The 24,343-nt window shown below is 44.1% G+C and overlaps 1 protein-coding gene across 2 annotated transcripts; it reads left to right on the top strand.

Annotated features, from left to right (window-relative positions):
- The first annotated feature begins 1,045 nt into the window (after positions 1-1,045).
- Positions 1,046-23,836, top strand: etv6 (ETS variant transcription factor 6). Of its 2 annotated transcripts, none has more exons than XM_068716953.1 (8): positions 1,046-1,350; positions 4,581-4,707; positions 17,310-17,474; positions 20,347-20,481; positions 21,495-22,091; positions 22,235-22,377; positions 23,084-23,184; positions 23,294-23,836. In XM_068716953.1, exons 1-8 carry the CDS (start codon positions 1,321-1,323, stop codon positions 23,394-23,396), a joined length of 1,401 nt encoding a protein of 466 aa, XP_068573054.1. In that variant the 5' UTR covers positions 1,046-1,320; the 3' UTR covers positions 23,397-23,836. The 2 variants fall into 2 exon arrangements, with proteins under 2 accessions (XP_068573054.1, XP_068573053.1); XM_068716952.1 differs by having other exon boundaries at positions 4,578-4,707.
- The last annotated feature ends 507 nt before the right edge of the window (positions 23,837-24,343 follow it).

The following is a 24,343-nucleotide window of genomic DNA, read 5'->3' as shown; positions in this document are numbered from 1 at the left end:
TGCTCCATTTTGGTTTGAGTCCCTCCATTCACATTAGTCCTTTAATCCATTGTTAATATAACAATTGTGATTGGTGCAGCTTTATATGTCTACAAGTGCAGTACTGATCCAAATATTCTGACATCTGAATTCCAACATCATCCGTACTAACGTGGACTGCAGGCACCTTTTGAACATTTTACCCATCTGGAGAACTGGACCACGCTGTGGGACCTCAGCTGGTCCCCAGACCTCACTTTGACAACCACCTCATCTAAATGCCTTTTTTTCTCTCCATAAAGATGATCAGTTGAATGTAAAAATAAATAAATAAAAATGTCCCCTTTCATTTTTGTGAATAAGTGGATACATTCTGCCAACATTAAAGAAAATGAGTGGTAACACATTGACCAGTACAACTTGACTTGATGCAGCCTATTGATTTCAAGAATCACCATGACAACATACACTCAAAAGTATTCAGAATATTCCCTTTTGTCCTACATGCTTTAATATTAATTTCTTTTTACATACAGTATTCCTTTAGAAGCCTATGCTAGTTTATTTAATTGTAATTTTTGAGTGGAATTGACTTCAACGTTTATGAATGATAAGCTACATGCATATTATGAAATGTGTATTAATTAGTGAGCAATAATTAGTTTCATATGGAGTCCCTATGTCATGCTATCTCTTGTGATGCGTTCCACTTTCGCTGTTGCTTTTTTTGCCCTGCACGCTGTGTAATGAAAGCATGGTGGTCCAGCCCGTTGTGCAACTGCATTAACATGAAGTTTTGATTAAAAATAAATGAAAAATAGAACAAGGCTGTCCGTCAGTCAGCGGTGTATCTGTTAGTTGTGTGTATGCAGCTGCGAACTGCTGCGGCTTCCTGCTACGGGTTTCCCTTTAAAAGGGGGCAAGGCTCAATGCTGGGAATTCACGTCATTTCGCCGTTTTACACACATCCAGATCAATGAGAGAGAGAGAGAGAGAGAGAGAGAGAGAGAGAGAGAGAGAGAGAGAGAGAGAGAGAGAGAGAGAGAGAGAGAGAGAGAGACTTGCTCTTCCAGGAAGGGATTATTAACCAGCACGCTGCCGACATATGAAGGGAAAACACACGCAGACAAAAGAAGTTTTCACACCGACAGCCGCGCTATGGAGCCGGCCAGCAGATAAAAGAAAAAGCAAGGCTATGTGAAGAAAAGAAGAACTTCTCCCACAACAACAAGCCGAGCAGTCGGGCTGCTGCTGAGTGTGTTTCTACAGGGAAGAGACGGAGATAAAGAAGAGGGCACAACGGAAAAGTGGAAGGAGAAGGAGAGAAGTTGACGGGAGATAATGTCTGAATCCTCCTCCGCTGCGAACAAGGTAACGCGGTCCTCTTTGTTTCCCCTTTGACACTTTACATTTTTAGGGTGTTTTAACCCCTCATATTAAAAACTCACGGCGTGTATTTAAACAGTGTAGCATATCACCTCTTAACAGACGTGTTTAGCCCCCTCGAGCGCGAGCTGCACAGCGCCATTCACTTGAGGCACGTTTGTTTTGCTCGTCATCTGTTGCTCGCGGCGGCTCCCCCACGCTTTTTTTTGTAGTTCGCCTCCACTCATTGCTTGACGGGAAGAAGTCGTGACTGCCCGTGACACGCTGAATAAAACGAACGATTTAAAGTGACGCGAAGCCAGCGGGCTAAACACGTTGTTAACCGAACACACAACGCGTTTATAAACGCGCGCAGCGACTTACGCGTCAAAGCCGTTCAGGAGGCTTCTCGTGCAGTCACAACAACACGGTGGGGATAACGAGGGGCTGGTAAACCCACTGTTGGAGAGGCCTTTAGGTTGCTACACATTAGGGATACTGTGCTGGGATAGGAGTACTGCCATTGACTAACAAAGTACACTGCAACTTGAGTGACCATATAGTAAACAAATCAAGTGAAAGGTTTCCTCTGTTTTATAGCTTTAATTGGATGGTTGGAAAATTAATGGTTAACTTTAGGTTAATCAATTTATTATTTATTGAGCAAAAACATTTGCTCTATGTGAGGATTTCCTTTTCTGTGTCTTTAAAACAATGATTCAAATCAATATATTTGGCTTTGGTGGCTGCTGATCAAACAGTGTAAACAATTTAAAGACACTTTGTGGTTGTGGTGCCGCCGTTTCGTGTTTGACATGTCGTAATCTAAATGTTTCAAATGTCATCAATCAGTAATGGAAATAATCTACAATCGCAGCCCCGGGGAAGAGGAAGATGGTGAGCGATTAGAGTCTTTGAGGATCGGCGCAGACCTGCTCTGAGTCCCAGTAGGAACTAGACACAAAAAGAGAAATGAATTATCGTTTAATTGTTTCCGTCCTGCACGTAAGCAAAAGAGGCAAATATTCACTGATTCTGGCTTTTCAAATGTGAGGATTTGAAGACTGTTGGTCAGAAGAAACAACACAGTTGAAGATGGGCTCTCAGAACTTACTATTCTTTTGCCCTTTTGCTGATTAATTATCTGACTTGTTGATTTAATTGTTAGTCGCAGACCTGATAGGACCATGACAGAAATATTATTTGGGAAGTCAATGTCGGCCTCAATGCAAGCTGTTCATTGACAGTGTTATATGGCCTTTTGTTGATGAGGGCTGTTTTCTCATTGGGGAAATCTGGTCAGTCTCTGCACGGTTGCAGGAAGACCATCAGCACTCCACAAAGAGAAGTTTTCCACCAGGACTCCCCTTCACCCTAATGCTGCAGCCCAGTTGTGTCACAAAGAGCTTTGCCTTTTTTCCCTGCAGTGTCTCCCTCTCTAGAACCGAGTTTGTAGAGAGTGGACGGGGGGGAGAGAGAGGCCTTTCGCCTCTGAGCGGAGGAAATGGAAAGCCTGAAAGATTATTGCTTGGCTTCCAAAGGAAATTCCTGGTGCACACGGTTGGTGCGCAGGTCTCGGAGCGGCTGCTGGGTGGTGACAGCCGGCTGAAACTGGAGGGAGAAGCAGCGAAAAAATGCGCTTCATTTCCTTAAGAAACTAAAGTGGCTTCGTGCTCTGCCCTCATTTGCAGGAATGGAAACCATCAGTCCACAGAATGACCACAGACTGGTAAAACTCCCACCGTAACCTAGATTTGATAGCTGCACTAGAGTGTCTAACATCTCAGAGTGTCCTGAGAGGGATGCAACTAACAACTTTTGAAGAATTGATTATTTGCTTATTATTATACAGGGGGGGTCTCATTGCCTGTCACAATGTGACGTACTCAAATCGCTGGTTGTCTCCGAACGACAAAATCCAAAGAGATTTCATGTAGAACTATATAAAACGGGAGAGATGCAGCAAATTAATCCAGGAAGTGTTTGGCTTTTTCATTTTTTTGGGGGAAGAATAAAGAAGATCTGATCTGAATTCACAGAGAAACATTTTTCAGTTGAGGGTTTATGTTCTTCAAAACGTCCAAATACTCACTTGAATACCCTCCGTTCAGACTGTGTGTGTGTGTGTGTGTGTGTGTGTGTGTGTGTGTGTGTGTGTGTGTGTGTGTGTGTGTGTGAGTGTGTGAGTGTGTGAGCCTGTCCTGGTGATGGAACAGGTGTTTCTGTGGCAAAGAGAATTCAAGTGCTACAATAACTGCTACTTGTTGCTACCACATCTGCCCTGTGCTGATCCATAAAAACAAGGCACTCTATTTGGCCTCTTTTTTTATTTATTTATTTATTTATTTTTTAAAAGGTCAAAATACAGATACACATTATATACTTATCACTCAGATATAAAACATCTGGAAGAAACAACTTCTAAAATAGTTGCTCTAAAGGTCAATTATCCTGGTACAGAGAACAGTATTGCTTGACAAGATTAAAAATTACATATTATTACTATCGAATCAAATGGGCCATTTATACGTGTAGGTTTATTGTTGGGCTGCAAATATCTGCTGTTTCTTTTCTACATTTATATAAAATGCCAGAGAATACAATAGTGAAAGATGCCCATGAGGTGACGTCCTACAATAGTTATTTTTGTCTGACAAACCCAAAAATCTTCATGTTTTGGACTGATGGAGACAAAACAAGAAATCCAAGCTCATAACGTCAAATTCTGAGAAGTTAAACAAAATGTAACAAATACACACATGGACATAAATCTACTGAATTGTTATTTATTAAAATAATGGCATCCTTACGTCAAACACTTGAAGGTCCCCAAGCTCTTGGAAACTGTGATGGAAATGTTTATATATTTTCAGACATTTTATAGATCAAATGATAGATTATAAACATCCAGCTGTGTTGTTTCTGAGCCACTAATGCATCTTGAAGATGCAGAGATTGCCATCTTCACAAACAGAGCATTTTATTGGTTTAGTACTTTACTGCGCCGCAAAACAACACACCCTAAAATGCATGTGTGGCGTTCTGGAGATGTGCAGCCCCAGAATGTGGTACGCGGCGCGACGGTTTACCAGGAGCAAGGTAAACTGGGACGAGGCGGTGTTTGTGGGTGCACGGCGAGGTTGAGGCGAGTTGGCGTGGGGCTGTTTGGGTTCAGGGCCGGTGCGTCGTGGAGCTTTGTGAGCCATGCTTTGTGTCTCTGTGTCTATTCATAGCAGGAGAGGAGCTCTTTCAGTCCTTCCGCGAACCCGCTGCCAAACTCCACTTCCTCCCCCGTCCATGCTCCCGCCGCGAGGCCAGCCAGCCGAATGGAGGACGAGCCTGCCAGGCTGCCTGCGCACCTGCGTGAGTCACACACACACACACACACACACACACACACACACACACACACACACACACACACACACACACACACACACACACACACACACACACACACACACAGATGAGCAGTGACTCCTACGCGCATTGATCAGTCAAACATTTGTCAGTGTTTTTAGAGTCTTACGCTGTAAATGTTTCTGTTTGGTTGAAGTTGTAATCTGGGAAGTCTGATTTATTTTATTTTATAATTTTATCGGTCTCCTCCCAGAAATGACCTGTCAATCAAACTGTGTGGGTGGGGACTGTGGCATCTCTTTCTGCAAGTGGCACTATCAGAGAGTAACAAACACCGCTATTGGTGTTAGCAGGCAGCATGAATAAATAAATATGTTTCGAGATGTCAGATACATTATCACACACATTACATTACGAGACGTACATATTACATACTGCCTGAGTCATGCTGGACCTCTCAGCTGGGAGGCGTTGAAGCAGATCCGGGGTCAGACACCTTTTTTTCAGTACGCACTCAAACCACTGGACCGGAACCAACAGACCTACTGCACCGGAACAGCCAACAGTTACACAGCAGTCAGGTGCAGGTAATGTGGAGCGGAGGAACACGCAGTGGAAAGATGACAAACTGATCGGGAAGAGAAAGGGTTTGAGAAGAGGAGGGCTGGGGTAATGGGACCAAGACCCCTGCTATTAAGAAAAATCACCCCTCAAAACAGCTCGTCATAGTTGGAAAGCCATACAGTACAACATAGCGTCTGACTGATGCTTGAGGTTATCTATCTCTGCATGGATCATGTTTTCACTAAATATATTCAGCGCTGCTTTACATTTTCTGAAAAACAGTGACGGAAAAATGATTGCAATTCTGCAGGAATAGCGACTCCTGAAGCTAGACTTGTTACTTTTGAAAGAAGAAATAAGGTATTTTAAATAACATCAGGAAAAGTTCAATTCATAACCAATTAACTTTTTGCTGATTCAGCCTTACTTGGTCTGGTATGACCCCTGTATCGTGATACGCATCATATTGCGAGATTTTTGGTAAACCTCTGGTAGTTAAGATGTTGTTGTAACACTGACATTTCTGAGTTGATTTGCTGATGTGATGCCACTTGTGCCACGGTGTTTAAGCATTTCCTCCTTTTAACCCAAAGTCATCGAAGCAAAAACTGCATCGTCACACTTTGAAACGTGCCAGCGAATGTCGAAATGTGCCAACATGGCTGGTGTGAAGGGCAGGATGAGCTACAGCCGATGTTGCTGGAATCCGACTAGTTCTTGATGAGACCAGTTAACAAGCTCACTGGATGTCATGTGGCTGTTATTTAGACGCACCGGTTGTCTATTTATTAGCTACTTTCAGTCAGAACAAATCAAATATACGGTGGCAATACAACAAAGGCGACCTTTCCACTTGGCGGAAAACCAATTGTAGGTGTTAGATTCACCTGAAGTGGTCAGCTGTGACACTTCCTGGACTTTGTGGAGTCAAACGAACCCAGAGAGAAAGCAATGGGGGAAGCAAACAGTCTGCAGGTGAGGCAGTAAAGGAAAAATAAAAATCTTTTGAAATATGTTTTCACATTTCAATTCCGCAACACTGGGACACTTGGGTTGATTTGCATCGGTACACTGATGCTGAACCAATCGTAGAGCAGGCGGGGCTGGAGCCGTGCCAAGAGATAGGCTCGACGGTCAAAGAGCAACCCAGGCCTGCTTTTGTCCATGCGTCCGTCAATATTTAACTTGTTTATTTATTTGTCTTTTTTCGAGCGAGTGTGAAGTTCAGGGCTTTTTGTGGGGGGCGCTCGGCAGGGATGAGACGCGCAGGAAACTCCCTCGGCCCACTTCCCCTTTTGCATTGTTGCAGAAAAAAGGAAGAACGCTCAACAGGTCCGCGTTGAGTTTCCTGTCGAGTAAACCGATGGGTCAGTTCACATCCGCAGACATGTGGAAGTCCTTCTTTGTTTTAATCAGATCGCAGACACAGTTCCTCACACAGCCGTGACTCTAGCACATCTGCGGTTCAGGAAAATGTCACTTTTTTTGTTTTGTTTTGTTTAGTTTATGGCTGCTGCCGGTCGGGGCTCTCAGACAGACATCAACGTGTCTTTGAGTCTTAAACGTCTCTGCTCGTCCTTTCTCCTGCCTATCTAAACACACATTTGCTGGAAAACAAGCCGCTCATTAACCCCCACACTAAGAGGGAGTTCTGTCCGGAGGGGGAACAGCAGCAGCTGGAGGAGGAGGGAGGAGGAGGGAGGAGGAGGAGGGGAGGGGAGGGGAGGGGAGGGGGGGGGGGGGGGGGGGGGGGGGGAGAAAAAAAAAAAAAATGAGGGAGGAAATTGCAGTGTGGGCAGAAATCCGCCTTCTCCATTTCCTGGGGAGGAAGTGGATTAGATCGGGGAGAGTTGCAGCCTGCTCCTCACACTAAAGAATGCTACCAGGCTCGATTTTAACCCTTTCAGCCCGACATCACATGACAAAACCCTAATATGTTTGGAATAAATGGTCTTCTTTTGTAATCGCCCACTATGATGTATTTTGATTAACTTGCTTTCAATTTGCGTTAACATCCTGGCCTTCATCTTTTTATGTGTGTTGGTTTTTTGCTAAATCTTTTGAATTTTAGCAGGTTTTTCCCTTTTGTGGTTCCTCTATGCGAAGGACTAAACCTTCAATTAAATGTAATATTTCTTCTTTTCATTGGAAAAGACATTTAAATATAAACACCTCTGAATATGTGCAATACCTACATGCTTTATAGTAACTTTTTTTTTAAGATAAGATTGATTTGTTCTGAAAAAACTTTTTGTTCCCAATATGCTTGATATCCATGGTAGAATAAATTCTAAAACTATACTTTATGTACACACACAAAACCAGTGGATATTGACAAATACATTTAAATAAAGATTAATTAGAAACAAAAGCCCTATAGTACAGTAGAGCATATTTCCTATTTGAGCTATATCTAGTTTACAAAGTGAACAAGATGTGAACTGAAGTCGAAGCTGAGTTGTATTTATTAACACTGTAATTCTGTAATGTGTTGGCGTAGTATGAAAGAGGGAGGCATCATTCAAAACTATAAACCAATGGGATAACAGCTTTAAAAAAATCATTAATATTTCCATTGTGAAGTATTTACTAAGAGACAATAACAACCTCAGATTGATGAAAGGCCATAGTTTTATTGAAGCATGCGTTAACTATAAGCTTTAACTCTAAAGCTTAAAGGAATAATTCTGCATTATGTGCTTGTTCGCGTTCTTGCCAGCTTAGATTAGCATAGAGACTGGAAACGGGGGGAAACAGCTAGCCTAGCTCTGTCCAAAGATAATAAAAATCCACCTACCAGCACCTCTGCGTTGTCATATTTAGCATCCAAACATGTGGAGGTATCAATCCTTTCATCTAACTCATGGCAAAACATGGAATTTGTGTATTTCTTTACTAAACTGCGTATAAATATATGGACTCTTAAGCTCAAGAGGGTATTTCTAGAAATATAAAGTAGGGTTAGGCCGGTAAAAAAAACTTTTTTTAACGTTTTATATTAAGCCAAACGTTTAGAAACAAACACAACACCATGTTAACCTCATTGTCATATTGCTTAATCGTAATGCAATACGAGTTGGATTTAACACACTGATGCAGCAGGCACGGAGTGCTGACGTAGGCAACTTTTTCAAATTTCCAGATGTGTCATGATGACATATTGAGGCTCAAAATTGGAAACACAAATAGACAGAGCCCCACTGAGACACTGTACAGCTTTTAAGCAGCGCTGTCAACCACCCGTGATGTTTTGTTTGTTTGTTTCTCGAATGCTAAAAGGCCTGGGAGGGATTTCGCCACCACGCGTAACAAAAGCAGCGCTGACGTTAACCAACGGAACTGGATTCGTCGGGTTTTTAATTCGACTGCAATCTAGGCAACGTCGTTCGACACGGCTCCCACGTACTCAGAGGATGACGCAACCGAGAGCCAGTCAGTGGGAAAACACTGAATTATTTAAAGGTCTAAAACAGTGTTATTTAACAATAAACATGCATGAGATACAAAGGAGAGTGGCTGCAAGAGTAGAAATATCTTACTGGAGGCTTTAAAAGATCCATGTCCATGGAAACAAGAGTGTGTGTGTGTGTGTGTGTGTGTGTGTGTGTGTGTGTGTGTGTGTGTGTGTGTGTGTGTGTGTGTGTGTGTGTGTGTGTGTGTGTGTGTGTGTGTGTGTGTGTGTGCTCTCTCACAGCTGGCTTTGCACTATGCATGCTTGTGCGAGTGGGTGGATGAGTGTGAGTGAATCTTGAGTCTTTGTGCAAAGCTTGCCAGAGGTAGTGTGTGTGTGTGTGTGTGTAAGTGTGCTTGTGTTAGCGTACATGACTGCAACCCCCCCCACACAACTTCCTTTGGTCTCTCTCTCTCTCTCTCTCTGTCTCTTTGTTGTATATTACCCATTTCACTGTGTGGGTAAATTGGTGTTATAAAGAGTGTGTGTGTGTGTGTGTGTGTGTGTGTGTGTGTGTGTGTGTGTGTGTGTGTGTGTGTGTGTGTGTGTGTGTGTGTGTGTGTGTGTGTGTGTTTGGTCTTTCTGAGGGGAAATTTCCTGCCCCTGGAAGCAGCTCTTGTCCTCAGGAATTTCCTGAGTGGGCAGACGGCGCTTCCTGAATAAATGTTGTTGTTTTTGTTGTGTGTGTGTGTGTGTGTGTGTGTGTGTGTGTGTGTGTGTGTGTGTGTGTGTGTGTGTGTGTGCGCGCGTGCTGAAAGGGAAACTGTTCTCACATGTCAGCGAGTAAGCTGAGCGCAGCCCCCTTCTCTCTTCCTGTTCGCGACACACTCCACATGGTGTTTTTGACTGGGGGGGGGGGCATTGCTTTACTCTAAACGTCACAGTAAACACACACTTGTGTTAACGATTGACAGCGTGTTGTTTTAAAGCTTTAATAGGAAAAGTCACAAAAGCCCAAAATGCTGATCATCTTCATAAATCTCCAGCTAATTTAATCTTTTCCATTTGCCCCATAAACACCTGCTTTGGTAGTGACGTGTTTTATATACCCGACATGTTTGGAATAAGAAAGAGAAGCTGGCTATTTAGAATTAGCAGTGAGCAGACCACCTACGGAAACTTAAACTTCCTCAACAGGCAAACTATTAAAGGGGCATTCCGGAGATTTAATATTGCACTTTCGTTAAGTTGGGGGTGTGTGAGGAACAGATTCAAAACAAAATGCTCAAACCTAAAACAGCTGTGGCTGAGATATCCTGACTTCTATTGGCTAATATGGTCCATTATACAAAACCACTGGATTCTTAAGTGAATACTTTTTTTAACATTTGACAGACACAAATTACTATGACTTGTAAGTTGGTTCTGACAAGTTAAAGGAGTGTGAGTGTGTGTGTGCGCGCCGGGGGTTCAGACAATCAGGGGCCTTTTGATTTGAACAAATGTCTTTGAAGCTTCTGCATTTTGCTTCTGAGAGGGAAAAAAATTGGCTCCTGAACAAAAGGAAGAGTGGCAGTTGACGCTGGATTCAGGAACTAACCTACAAGAGCCGGCTTGCTCCTGTGCTCAACAACAAGCTATCAAAAAACAGGTCGCTCTACTTCCTGGCCATAAAAGTTGCGCGTGATTGATGATCTGTTTTATGTTTGTTTTGACTGGATGGAGTCCAGGTTCGCTGGACGGGGACGGGCACTCGCATGTCGGTGGAGGAAGCGGAGGATGAATATGAGAGGTGCGTGTGCGTGCGTGCGTGCGTGCGCGCGTGCGCGCGTGCGCGCCCTGCCGCTCCCACCTGACAGGGAATCAATGTACAGAGACACACAAAGCGGCGAGGGGAGATGAATAGCGTGAGCATTGACTGTGGAAATGTGTAGCTCTCATACCCACATGTCCCTGAGTCAGGGTGTCAGAAGGTCATGGTCAGCCTTCCTCCTCCTTCTTCCCTCTTCCTCCTCCTCTGTCTGGAGGAAGAAAAACCTTTTCTTTATTGAGATAGCAAGACCAATATCCGCCTACTTCTGCTTCGGGAGAAAAGGCAAACATTTACTGAACAACTGAGTGACTAAGGAGCTTTGAGTTGTGAGAGCAAAGTCCCGGCCAAACCGATGCAACACTGCATTTTGGTTTATGTGGTTACAGTTCATTTAGGTCGAGCTAAGCTGAAATATATGATATGTATATTTCGAGTGTTGAAAGTCAGGAGTTTAACAGAAAACAATATCTGAGAATTTCAGATTTGAGTATGACTCAAAACATAGCATGTGTGCAGTTTAGCTCCAGTTTCACAAATAAAGAGAACACAACAGGGTTTTTTTGTTTTTTTTTAGAAATGACTGTACATTACTTTTGTTAAAAGTTACTCGTTATGCTACAAAACAAGTCTATTCTTTTCAATACATTTTTTGTTTTTTTAGATCTCAATGGTTCATTTTCTAATTGAATATGCAGCAGAAACTGAGCTCTTGTAGACTTTAGTCTCATTCATCAACCAGTGCTACTGAAAACGTGTCTAATTTAACGGCTAAATATGACAGAACTAGTTGAAAACAGCCTGTTGTCCATTCAGGAAGGTCCACAGCAGTAATGGAGGCGTGTCTTGTGTCTTGAGCTTCACCACCAAAATACAGTGGATCAGATACAGTTGTGGTCAAAAGTTTACATACACTTGTAAAGAACATAATGTCATGGCTCTCTTGAGTTTCCAGTTATTTCTACAACTCTGATTTTTCTCTGATAGAGTGATTGGAACAGATACTTCTTTGTCACAAAAAACATTCATGAAGTTTGGTTCTTTCATGACTTTATTATGGGTTAACAGAAAAAGTGACAAAATCTGCTAGGTCAAAAATATACATACAGCAACATGAATTAGCAATTTTGGTGACTTAGAAAGTTGTGTCAATGAAATGAGCTTCATAGCATGGCCTCTTAACTTCTTGTGAGTGATTATGAGTGACTACAGCTGGTGACTTCTCTGAGGCCATTTAAATAGGGCTCATTGGATACAAACGCCCACAAACGCTACAATGGGAAAGTCAAAGGAGCTCAGCATGGATCTGAAAAAGCAAATCATTGACTTGAACAAGTCAGGAAAGTCACTTGGAGCCATTTCAAAGCAGCTGCAGGTCCCAAGAGCAACAGTGCAAACAATTGTTTGTAAGTATAAAGTGCATGGCACTGTTTTGTCACTGCCACGATCAGGAAGAAAACGCAAGCTATCACCTGCTGCTGAGAGAAAATTGGTCAGGAGGGTGAAGAGTCAACCGAGAACCACCAAAAAGCAGATCTGCCAAGAATTAGAAGCTGCTGGAACACAGGTGTCAGTGTCCACAGTCAAGCGTGTTTTGCATCTCCATGGACTGAGAGGCTGCCGTGCAAGAAGGAAGCCCTTGCTCCAAAAGCGGCACCTTAAGGCTCGACTGAAGTTTGCTGCTGATCACATGGACAAAGATAAGACCTCCTGGAGGAAAGTTCTGTGGTCAGACGAAACAAAAATCAAGCTGTTTGGCCACAATGCCCAGCAATATGTTTGGAGGAGAAAAGGTGAGGCCTTTAACCCCAAGAACACCATGCCTACCGCCAAGCACGGTGGTGGTAGTATTATGCTGTGGGGCTGTTTTGCTGCCAATGGAACTGGTGCTTTACAGAGAGTAAATGGGATAATGAAGAAGGAGGATTACCTTCAAATTCTTCAAGATAACCTAAAATCATCAGTCCGAAGGTTGGGTCTTGGGCGCAGTTGGGTGTTCCAACAGGACAATGACGCCAAACACACATCAAAAGTGGTAATGGAATGGCTAAATCAGGCTAGAATTAGGGTTTTAGAATGGCCTTCCCAAAGTCCTGACTTAAAATCCCATTGAGAACATGTGGACAATGCTGAAGAAACAAGTCCATGTCAGAAAGCCATCAAATTTAACTGAACTGCACCAATTCTGTCAAGAGGAGTGGTCAAAGATTCAACGAGAAGCTTGCCAGAAGCTTGTGGATGGCTACCAAAAGCGCCTAATTGAAGTGAAAATGGCCAAGGGACATGTAACCAAATATTAGCACTGCTGTATGTATATTTTTGACCCAGCAGATTTGATCACTTTTTCTGTTAACCCATAATAAAGTCATGAAAGAACCAAACTTCATGAATGTTTTTTGTGACAAAGAAGTATCTGTTCCAATCACTCTATCAGAGAAAAATCAGAGTTGTAGAAATAACGGGGAAACTCAAGAGAGCCATGACATTATGTTCTTTACAAGTGTATGTAAACTTTTGACCACAACTGTATATCGTGTGATGAGTCTGCTCAGTTACACCTGACCTATCCACCTCCCCTCCCTCCATAGTTAGTCTTCCTCACTGTCTTAATACTACGTCACTACCGCTGACTGTTGCAAAATGGGACATGCTGAGGGGGGGTCACACTCACAAGTCGACGTATCAAGAGGCAGCCGTTCAGTCGGGTGAGAGGAACACAAGGAGCGGTGTGGCAGCAGTGCGAGTGTTGATGGGACGTGCAGAGCTACACTGACGGACCTCTGCACTCCGCAGCAGGACGGACCTCATTAACTCGTCTGGCTGCAAGGGGAAGTTGAGGGCTTCTGTACCGCAACAACGAAACACGATACCAGTGATCTCATCCTCCTCTTCCCTTCATTCATCCCGAGCGCTTATGAGTTGCCTTGGCAACGTGTGTGTGTGTGTGTGTGTGTGTGTGTGTGTGTGTGTGTGTGTGTGTGTGTGTCAAATGTGCATGAGCGGGGGCCTGAGAAACCGCAAAGTGAAAATTATGTGTCATCAGAGAGGATTAGGAGCCCACGGTTTAGTCAAGGGCTTGGGATCCTGCTGCTGTCGTGCTTGAGGGTTTTATTCAATGTAAACACACACATACTCAGAAACACACACACACACACACACACATATTCACTCTCATGAACACAGTGAATCTGAGATGCATTCAACAAAGGCAGACCGATGACAAGGAAGACTGAAATTGATTTTCTTCCCGTAACCTGCGACACGTCTGTAACAGATTCTCTGAAGGAAAACCAGAGAGGACAAAATTTATCAGAGGAAGTGTGTGAACGTGTTGAGGGAACAGAGTGTCTGTTCTTTTCTCACTCCACGTCCATTTTTACTTTCCACCTCCTAAGTAAGCAAAGGATGTTTTTGTCTCACTGGCTGCACTGCGACAGAAGGTTTTCTGTCTTCAGTTTCTGTCTGCATCGCATGGATGCGAGGTACAAATCAAGGTCTCGAAACTTGCAAATCAGATAAGATCAGCGTTGACGCAGCTGCAAGTAAATCTCTGTGATTCACCTACAACTGTCACAGTCTTGGCAGCCTGCTGAGTAATGTTAGCATCGAAGACAAAGACACACGTCAATGAGAGAGAGCGAAAACAAATGGTGACGTTTTATGGCTCGCTGTAAATTCATCTTAGTGTGATGTGCGAGTACAGGGTTAAATATTATTGGACAAGACTCGAGGGTTGATCCGGCTACCATTTAGACGCAGACTCAAGAGCACACAGGTGCATGCTGGGGTTGGAGTTGGGTGTCAACGGCTGCAGCGGAGGCGGCAACAAGTGACAGCGTAGCTTTCAAGTGAGCCGTGTGGCAGTAGAAGAAGTACACCACTGTAAAGGAAGGATGCGTTGGATGTATGTCGGTATAAATATGAGCTTTCTGAACAAGCTTGCAGGCTTCGCTTCACACATTGGTTACATCCCGCAGCAGGTATGCAGTCACAAGAATCACATATGAGCAAGAACTCATGAATGTCCCACTCTGTGAACTCCACTTGAGCGACGGCCAAGTATCCGTTTCTCTTCCTGTTTGACTTTCCTTCCTCTTTTTTTTTTCTTCTTGCGTCTTTGTTTGGTCCTCACACTCTACGCGCTGCCGCTCTCATCACTCTTTCCTTTCCGTTTCCACTCTTCATTTTTCTCGTCTCCGTCTCGCTGTCTGCTAATAAACCTCCCCGGCGTCGCTCTCTAACCTTACCGCAGGAAGTTTCCTGTTCTGAAACGTAGCCCACGCTGGATTGCTTCCTGCCAAAGTGCGTTGTGGGACACGTTTGTTTGGGCCCCCCTTCTTCTTCTTCTTCTTCCTCCTACTCCTCCTCCTCCCCTTGTTGCTTCCTCCTTCGGGCTCTGTGCAGATGGCTTAGGCCGGCGGACCGGATCTCGGAGGGGTTTTGGCAGAGCAGCGCCTCTCTCCGGCTCTGGAGAGAGCATACCGCAGCCATGACCCCGCGACCCGGGCTTCACCGCTGCCCGCCCCGGCCTCGCTGCTCTAACAAGTCAACCACCAGAGACGAGCGTACAGCTGCTGCATGCAGTGCAGATGGCTGCTTGTTTCAATATTGATAGGTCAATGATGTAGGAGTATTCCAGTGCATCCTAGATCCATCCTTGTAATATAATCCAGTCAAATGTAACATAAAATCATTTGCAGAAGCTACAAAACGGACACATTTTATGTTTAAAAAAACAACTTAACCGTATTATTGATTAAGGTTACGGATACTGCTCTAATCATACATCATAAGGATTTACATAGAGCATATTAAACATACTCGGGGCTAGAGATAACGTGGCCAATCCCAGAAACCCAGTAAAAAATAGGAAGAAATACGGCTCCTTATCGGCCCACCACTTGCTCCTGTGGTTGTGAAACACCTGCATCCCGATGCCTGACACTTTCGTAGGATGTCTGTTGACAAGTGGAGGGTCAGAGTAAGCTGTGCTTCAGATAACCAAGGCCTTCCCGGGCTTATCGGCAGCGCTGGGGCCGCTCTGTGACTGCAGAGGACTGGGAGGGAAGGGGAGCAATGGGAAATCTGACGATCTAGACAGGGTTTCATTTTATATTGATTGCTCTCTGTGAAAACTTCCTCTGTTTGACAGGTGGGGGAGGGGAGGGGAGGGGGGGGGGGGGGGGCTGAAAGCGAGCACAAGGTTCCTATTACTTGTCTGACAGTGACATTGGCGGTCCAAGATAACAGCTGTCCGACTCCCAGAGGAAGTGTTTGAGGCCGGCCGATAAGTGAGATGTAAGAAACGAGTAGTTATGCTCCGTGTGGGTGTCACGCATGTTCTGATCGTAGCTATACGCTGGTGTGTGTGTGTGTGTGTGTGTGTGTGTGTGTGTGTGTGTGTGTGTGTGTGTGTGTGTGTGTGTGTGTGTGTGTGTCATACTGTAAATCTTTGGGTTACAACAAGACTGCAAAATGATGCGACAAGGTGGCCATATCTGTGTAAACCAAAGTCAAAAAATGTTTGTGTAATGTTAAATATAAATCGTGTTATGTCAGACAATATCAAGAATATCAGAGTTTGAAAACATTTCAGAAATAGTCTCAGTAGTGGAAAATAAATCTCATAATCTCATTTTATCAAGCCAAATGAGCTTCTGTTCTAACTCCATAGAAAAGGCAATCGGTCGAGGGAGGAAGCTAATATAACCGGGCATGGGGAGTAATGGAATACATGGGACGGTGTTACGCAATAAGGCTAAAGTTAACTGTATTTCCTTACAGTTACAGAGAAAACTGACGTAATCAGATTACAGATGTATTTGGTAGAAATTAGGATTATTAGCAGGATCACAAATGTATAATACATTTTAACATAAAGAACAAGATACTTTTCACGAGGTGGAAATTCATCGCAGCTCAGTGCAAGTTACTGCAAAGCAGGATGGTTTGCACACTTTACAGTTCATCAATATTATTCTTTTTGCTGAGAGGCGTCCCGGCATGAAAAGACACTTCTTTTTAATTTGGACTATGATTGGTTCCCTTTTTTGCTATTATCTGTTATCTAACTTGTGTGCAGAAAAAAAACAGATTATTTCTACTCTCCCAGCTGATCTGAGAAATGCTCAAGTTGAGCTTATTTTTCTCATTGTTATTTTCACAGCGATGCCTCTAGATGCTTGTTGGTCACCAGTGCAGATGTTTTATACTCCTGTTCCCACGGCAGTGAAAGAAACATTTCAGAGTGCGAGGGAGGGAAAAGAAGAGATACTATCATTGCTGTTTCCTCTGCTGTCTTTCCCTCCATGTGTCCTTGTCCATTTATACACAAACTAATAAACTGTCCTTCCTCTGAACAGATCAAATACAATAACAGTCGGACTCGCTTTCTCATATCCCCCTCCCTTCTTTTATCCGTGTTACTCGTTCCGTTTTCTTCCCTTTAACTTATCATCACCTAATCTTTTATTCTAACCTCCTCTCCCTTTCTGACTCGGTCTCCTCCTTCATCTTTTTTTTTCTTTATCTCTGCTGCCGTTCCCGTAATCACTCCCTCCTTTTGGCTTTTATCTCCACTTCCTCAATATCCTTTTTACTGCCTCTGCCTCCTTCCTTCCTCTCCCCCTCCCCCTTTCCTCTCTCCTTAACCCTCCCCTCCTTCCTGCCTTTCCTTCTTTTCTTCCACTCCCCCCCAACCCCCGTCCTTCTGCACCCTTCTCCGCTGAGCTCATCCTTCTTTTCCTTCCTTCCTTTCCACCATCCCCTCTGCCTTGTTGATTCTTTACCAAACCCTGGTCTCACCTCCCTTTCCTCCATCATCTCTCCCGCAACCTCCAGGTTTGCAGCCAGTCTTCTGGAGCAGAGAGGACGTGGCCCAGTGGCTGCGGTGGGCCGAGAAGGAGTTCGCCCTGCGGCCGATCACCAGCGGCTCTTTCCAAATGAACGGCAAAGCCCTGCTGCTGCTCACCAAGGAGGACTTCCGCTATCGATCTCCCCACTCCGGTACTTGTTTGGCCTTATTTCCACCTCCTCATGAATTTCACAAAGATAATAGGGGTTTAGTCCAGACTGGGGAAAACTGGAGACATCAGTGAAAAGTTTTTAAAATGAGTCACGTTCATTGATTGCATTAGATGGTTCTTATAGTCCAACTGGAGCAATAACAAGATTGGAAAACAGGAGTTACCAGCTAGGGAGGAAGAGCAGTTTTAGATCATGGAAACAGAAACAAATCATGGAAAATAAGTGCAACTATACATAGAAGCTCTTCTTCTGAGGAAAAGTAACACCTGCAGTGTTAAAAAGGTTGATAGGACTACACCAATAGTTTAGGGTCCTCACAGATGAGTAAATAAACATGACCACACATTTGTATCACAACAAAATGTAGTTTGGGGTCCGATGTGTCCCTTTGTGGTTTCGACCAATATTACAGTTTATTTGTACATGAAACCTTGTGCCAATGTAGCTTTAAAATCAATGTGTTTACAGCAAAACTACACCCTTTAAAAATCAATAAAGTGCAGAGGAGGGAAGACGGCAGTGTTCAGGCGACAGTGGAGGGAGGCAGCGGTTGCAGCGAGGCTGCTGGGGGGAGGAAGTAGAGGACGGTTTATCAGGAAGTGCAAACCAACCTCAACTGTCTCCCCGGCAATGCCAGCTGCCGGGCGCATGAGAATAATGCAAAATAAGTCAACTGATTTCCTTTGCAGGCTTTTGGATTTCTGTTTTGACATGAATCAGGATTCCAAATCTTGTGTGTTCTTGGAATTGTACACAACACATGGTCGGTCAGGGTTGTGTGGGTCATAAGAGTGGGATGATACGAGTCATCAGCGTTGTGAAATATTAAGATAAGACGAAGGAGAAACCCTCCACAGCCTGGAAACAAGTGTCATCTTAAGTCCGGAAAAGTGTGGGAGCTGTATACAGAGGACTAAAAATGAATGCATAATCTATGCTGAAATAAACTGGGACATAAATGAATGAAACTGAACCAACTGGTCACATGATCGATTCCGCTCCACACAAAGCTGAGCTTTATGCTGCTACTGATGTTAGCTTGCTGCAAGATCTTAATATGGATAAATACATAAAATAATTTGACTTGTAAAAATGTAAAGACACTTATTTATTTTGCAATCAATTACCAACAACATGCATTTTATTATATTATTTATGTATTTAATTCAGCTTTTATTCTATTTTTTTAATTTATCTTATTTAATTCAACACTTAAAGTACTCATTTATTTCAGCATTTATATATTTGATTTAAACAGATTAATTTAGTAAGTCATTAATCCTCTGTAGAACCAATGAGGAAGTAAGCTTTGGTTCAGTGTATCTATGTGTTCCCTTTACATTTGATTCCACGTTGTGAGGAATAAACTGGAGCTATAGAGAGACGTGGCCCAGCTGACAGCTGGTGTCAGTCTTGTGTTTCCATTTCAACTCTGCAAAAATGTTCACATCCTGTTAAGAAATCGTGGTTTGGGGGGAAAAAAAATTGGAAAACGTGATTCATCATCACAGGTTTTTATTATTTGTCTTCAGTCACAGTGACACCGACATCGTTTAGTTGTGAAATGGTTTCATGCATCAGCAACTGTGGACGCTATGATAACATTATTTTAAAACAGTGTGTGGAGAGATAAAGCCGACAGCGATTGATTACATTTTAATATTGGTGTCTTGGCCCTGTTGTCAGTGACATCAGTAGAAAAAAAAAGTCGTTTTCGGGAAGCGAGCAAATGATTTGGCAGGCAATGTGTCTGTTTCCTCCTTTAGGGGATTATAAGAGTGCAGTTCCCATCAGTCCCTGCTGTGTGCCATAGTTTCCTTTTGTAGACGCTCTAAGAATAACACTTTTTTTTTTTTCTCCTGGAATGTCTTAACCTCACGTCCCACAATAAGCCATGCAGTTTGTAGAGCTACGTTAAAGCTTCGTGTTTGGACTTGACCACTTTTAATGGGACCAATATAAAGCCACAAAGGGTTGTGCGTCTATCGGCTATGAGTAACTGTCAGATGACACTTTCTCCTGTTTCTGTAAAGTCTTTGTGAGTCACAACGATAAACATGTTCTTTTGTGAGCAGCTTTAAGCCAACACGTGAAGTTTGAAACTAGCATTTATAAAAATCCAGAATCAAAGCAAACTGTCAAAGCATCAGGAAGCGGGAATTTCCCCCCCACACACTGTAGCTCAACAGGACCAGAAAGTGAGAACTGAAAGGTGTGTGTTTGTGTGCCTGCGTTTAACATCACTTCCTTTAAGAGAATCATTTCCTTGTTATGGTAAGCCTTTAAAAAAAAATAACTCAGGCTATGTGTGATGGCAGCCTTTGTTCAAATCAGAGTTATTCTTTAACCGTGGAAGTGTTCCGTTGGCGGGAGAGGAGCCGCCGGTGTTGAGGCAAAACAAACGGCTGTTAATGATTCTGTGAGCTTCCTGCTCGGGGCTTTGTGCCCGGTGTCACCACTACTGTACGAGCACTTAAAGGAGAACGCCAGGGTCATATAGAGCTACGGCCCGTTTGCTTGTGTCAACATCTAGTTCAAGTTGCCCACTAACTAGCAACGCCTGATGTAGAAACACTTCTTCTTAAAGCTGTACACTCACTAAGTCAACAGACCAGGAGTTGGAATATCTCGGAAATGTTTTTTATAATAAGTCTTGAGTTGCCTTAACGCCCCATCCTGAAACGCCACCCTAACTGCCCCCTCAGAGACTCTTCCATTATTGCTCAAGCTCCCTGCTGCCTGGAAAGCAGAGAGAAGAAGGGGAACCGGATTCTGACCGATGACGCCGGCACTAACTTCCCATTTTACGCAGGCTACCTGTGCTAACCTCTGACCTCTTGCGTGTCTGCAGGGGACGTCCTGTACGAGCTGCTGCAGCACATCCTGAAGCAGAGGAAGCCCCACGTGTTTTACCCGTCGGCCTACTTCCCTGGGAACTCCTTCCACTCGCTGCCTGAAAGCGCTTCGCAGCACCTGAAGCTTGAAGGTCAGTCCCATAAACGGCATTATCTACAGACCCACGCTTGGTTTTATTAGAACCTACGTTCCTCCATAAGTGGCTCTAGAATGATGGAATTTTGTTGCTATGAATAAGTCGACTAATTTGACCCATTATTGGCTGACACTGTTTCATCATTTTGTAGTTCTAAAGGACTGATGCTACTTGTTTAAGACTGTAATTATATGTACCAAATGTAAAGTTGTAGATGAGTATTCATAATTACACTAACTTTATTTTCTTAAAAGAGGTTGCACCCGTGTTTGTTGTAATCGAGGAAGCAATGTTCCTGTTCAGTGTAATACCAGAGTGTGTTTTGTGGTTATGACCCAGACACCATCAGATGGGTTGGATTAGTAACTTCACATGTTGGCAGTAAAACCTGCTCCACAAGGAAATACTGCTTTGTTTAAACAAACCGCAGATCACCCTCGACTGCTCCAGCGGCTGGATGCAGCTTTGCTGCTATTTGTCTCTACAGTCTTCCTTGTTTTGAACCACTTTGTAAATTATTTCCCGGTTGCCTGTGCCTGAAGGAATCAAAGCAAAATTCCCACCACCTCCAGAGAACTTCTACTGAAACTCTTCAAAAAATACCATAATCAGCTTTCTCAACCTGACCGCAGGACATTAGTGACGCCTAGTGGTCTTTTTCTGTGTGAAGCCAGAATACAAAGGTACCAGGCACCGACCGTAATAAGCACCTCTGCAGTGGGGACGCATTACTGCACAAGTTGTCAAATCTCTAAACGGCTGTGAAAACTATGAAAAGCTACAACATTCCATGTGCTCTGGTTCTGCTTCTCTGTTACTTTGAACAGACACAAGTAGAGACAGGCTTCTTACAACTTGAGATTCAGACAAACTAATGTGAACATCCTAGATTAAATTTTAACGCAAGAAAGATGTTCAGTTTAATATAAAGCAAGACAAAGTATTTGAATATAAGACGGTATAAGTTAGCTGGTATTGATCCCATGTTGTATCTTTTGGAACCACAGAAACGGTACGGCGGGCCCCACGTGGTTCAGAGCCGCTCCCCCAGCATCCACCCACCATCGAGCTGCGGCACCGCTCCCGCTCCCCCCACCACCAGACCGCCAGGCGCTCCCCTCCGGAGCCAAACCACCCCCGCGCCGCCAACGAGGACCACCTCCAGACCTTCTCCCAGCTGCCCGACAGCAACCACCACCTGTCCGAGGAAATGTACCCTCTGTCGGTGTCCCCGGCCGCGCCCAACGGCCGCTGCGCAACGCCCCGAGAGGGCCCCTGCCCGGGCAGCCCCGGGGGCCAGGAGGTGGGCCCTCCTCGCGTCATCCAGCTCATGCCCAGCGCCATCATGAACCCCCTGCTCCTCAGTCCGAGCAGGAGTGGCGGGGGTGCCGCCATGGACTTCAGGCACAGCCGCGGTGGGCCCCCGTCTCAGGCGACGCTGGAGAATGGGCGCGAGGGGAAACTCCACGGCCACCACCATCAGATAGCCCTGTCCCAGCAGCAGCATCTACTGCAGCAGCAGGAGGAGGCGCTCTACAGGAACCACGTCATCATGCCCGTGTCTCCTCCAGAAGAGCCACAAATACCCATCGGACGGATAGCAGGTAACACTTCTGTTAAATCTGTTGCTTTCGTCACAATGTGAGCAGACACTCACAGAGACATGACTTCTCTTATTTAATGGTCTGAGCATCACAAAACAAATTCCATCCATCTCATGCAAACTCACTCTGTGTTTCCCATGCAGACTGCAGGCTGCTGTGGGACTACGTCTACCAGCTCCTGTCAGACAGCAGGTACGAGAACTACATCCGCTGGGAGGATACAGAGAGCAAAGTCTTCCGCATCATGGACCCCAATGGCCTGGCCAGGCTCTGGGGAAATCACAAGGTACACACACACACACACACACACACACACACACACACACACACACACACACACACACACACACACACACACACACACACACACACACACACACACACACACACACACACACACACACACACACACACACACACACTCTCAGCGGGCTCCGGGTGTGCAGCTGTTGTCGTCTATGATCAGACTGCACGTTACAAGTTGTCCTCTCTAGGACAGTTTAAAGTAGGGACGCCTCGATCGACGAGCCTCTGATTAGACAAAGTAGTACTGCACTGTGCTTAAACACGGTGTGTGGCTGAGAGCCACCACAGCATGTGCTCAGGTGTGTGACACGCTGCTAGCAGCCGAGCTAACAGTTAACATACACGGAGGTTGCACTGAGTTACATTAGGATGCGTTCAAGAGCTTTGTTTGGTTACAAAAAACAGTATTGGGCAAAGGTAAAATATAACGTTATCACAATGTGTTCAAATGTAATCCTGTAAAATGTAGTTTTTTGGGAAATGGATGCTTTCACAGCAAAATGAAATAGATATTAGAGAGGTAAAGATGACTTGTTTAACTTCCTAACACTAGCACTAAGCAGTTTATGATACAACATTAAAACAGCTAATTACAAGATCAAGCAGCTCTAAATGGATCAGGTCATCCAAAGATGTAGAAAACGTCTCATTTAGTTATGACACTTTTGTTCTTTTGCCTCTTACAGAACAGGACCAACATGACGTACGAGAAGATGTCGCGAGCACTGAGACACTACTACAAACTGAACATTATCAGGAAAGAGCCTGGACAAAGACTTCTATTCAGGTACAGCAACTCAAAGATACCTTTTCTAAACGTGGCTGGTCACACTAGTCACGACATATTCAGATCTATTCTACAACAGAAGTTTAAATACATGTGTCACGTTCACCAGGTTCATGAAAACCCCGGATGAGATTATGAACGGACAGACAGACCGGCTGGAGCACCTGGAGTCCGACACAGACGAACAAATCTACATCAAAGAGGAATGCTGATGAACTCTGGGAAAAGGAGTCCATGAACTACTCACTACTAGAGCCGCCGATGCCTTTCAGAAGCAGCCTGAACAATCGCCGTTGAATCTGGAGCGCGTGGACGTTTCGCTCGCGTCCGTCCCACGCAGACGGACGCGAGATCTCTCTCAAGATGGCCTTAGGATGATATTCTCCTAAAGTACAAAGAAAATAAAAAAACAGCATCAGTCGTTTTCCTTTTCTCCCAATGGACAGAGCTGAAAAGACTTTCTAAGTGTTCCCTCTTATTTCTGAATGAACTGCAAAAGCCAATCACTTTGTGCTTATGTCACTTTGATGATTTTTTTGTCTCCTCACATGCATTATTACTGTGGAGTTTCGCTGTTTGTAAAAAGAAAATTGGGTGTGTGTGCGCGTGTGGCTGGAATGTTTTCACCATGGAATAAACATTTTTGATCAAACTGTATTCTCTTAGTTGTACTTAAGATATTTCGCCTGAACATTAATCACCTTTTCCCTCCAGCGGTTTCTCTGCAGGAAGGATGTTGGTGAGGTTTGATGAAATATGTCCACATGATGGCAGTACTGGACCTTTTTTCATTTTTTAGATGAGAGCGGAGCAGCAGAGGCTTCTGACTGCAGTTAATCAAACATGCCTAAAGGGTCATTTACAGAATTAAATATTGCTGCACTTCATCATATTGTTGCAACTTTTGGGGGGATGGAAGAAATGATCGGATACTGGTATTTTGTGAACGTCTTGCATTTGGTGGAAGTGATGATGTCTCAGTGGGAAATTATCACTGCTCAATTATTAATCAAATGCCATTTATGACTTATTAATTGCCATTTCAATGCAGCAATCCACTAATTGCGCCCTGGCAGCTGGACTTTGCGACATAATTTGTGCGTTTCACTTCCTAGATTGTCTTTCGGCGTGTGACAAAATCTGAATAATTCTGTTTAGT

The sequence above is a fragment of the Cebidichthys violaceus genome, unplaced genomic scaffold (genome assembly GCF_023349555.1).
Source record: "Cebidichthys violaceus isolate CVI_PGR_0920_01 unplaced genomic scaffold, fCebVio1.0.p SCAF_21, whole genome shotgun sequence".
NCBI lineage: Eukaryota > Metazoa > Chordata > Actinopteri > Perciformes > Stichaeidae > Cebidichthys > Cebidichthys violaceus.
Note: the sequence above shows the minus strand (reverse complement) of the source record. Positions and strands in the feature narration are given on the sequence as shown.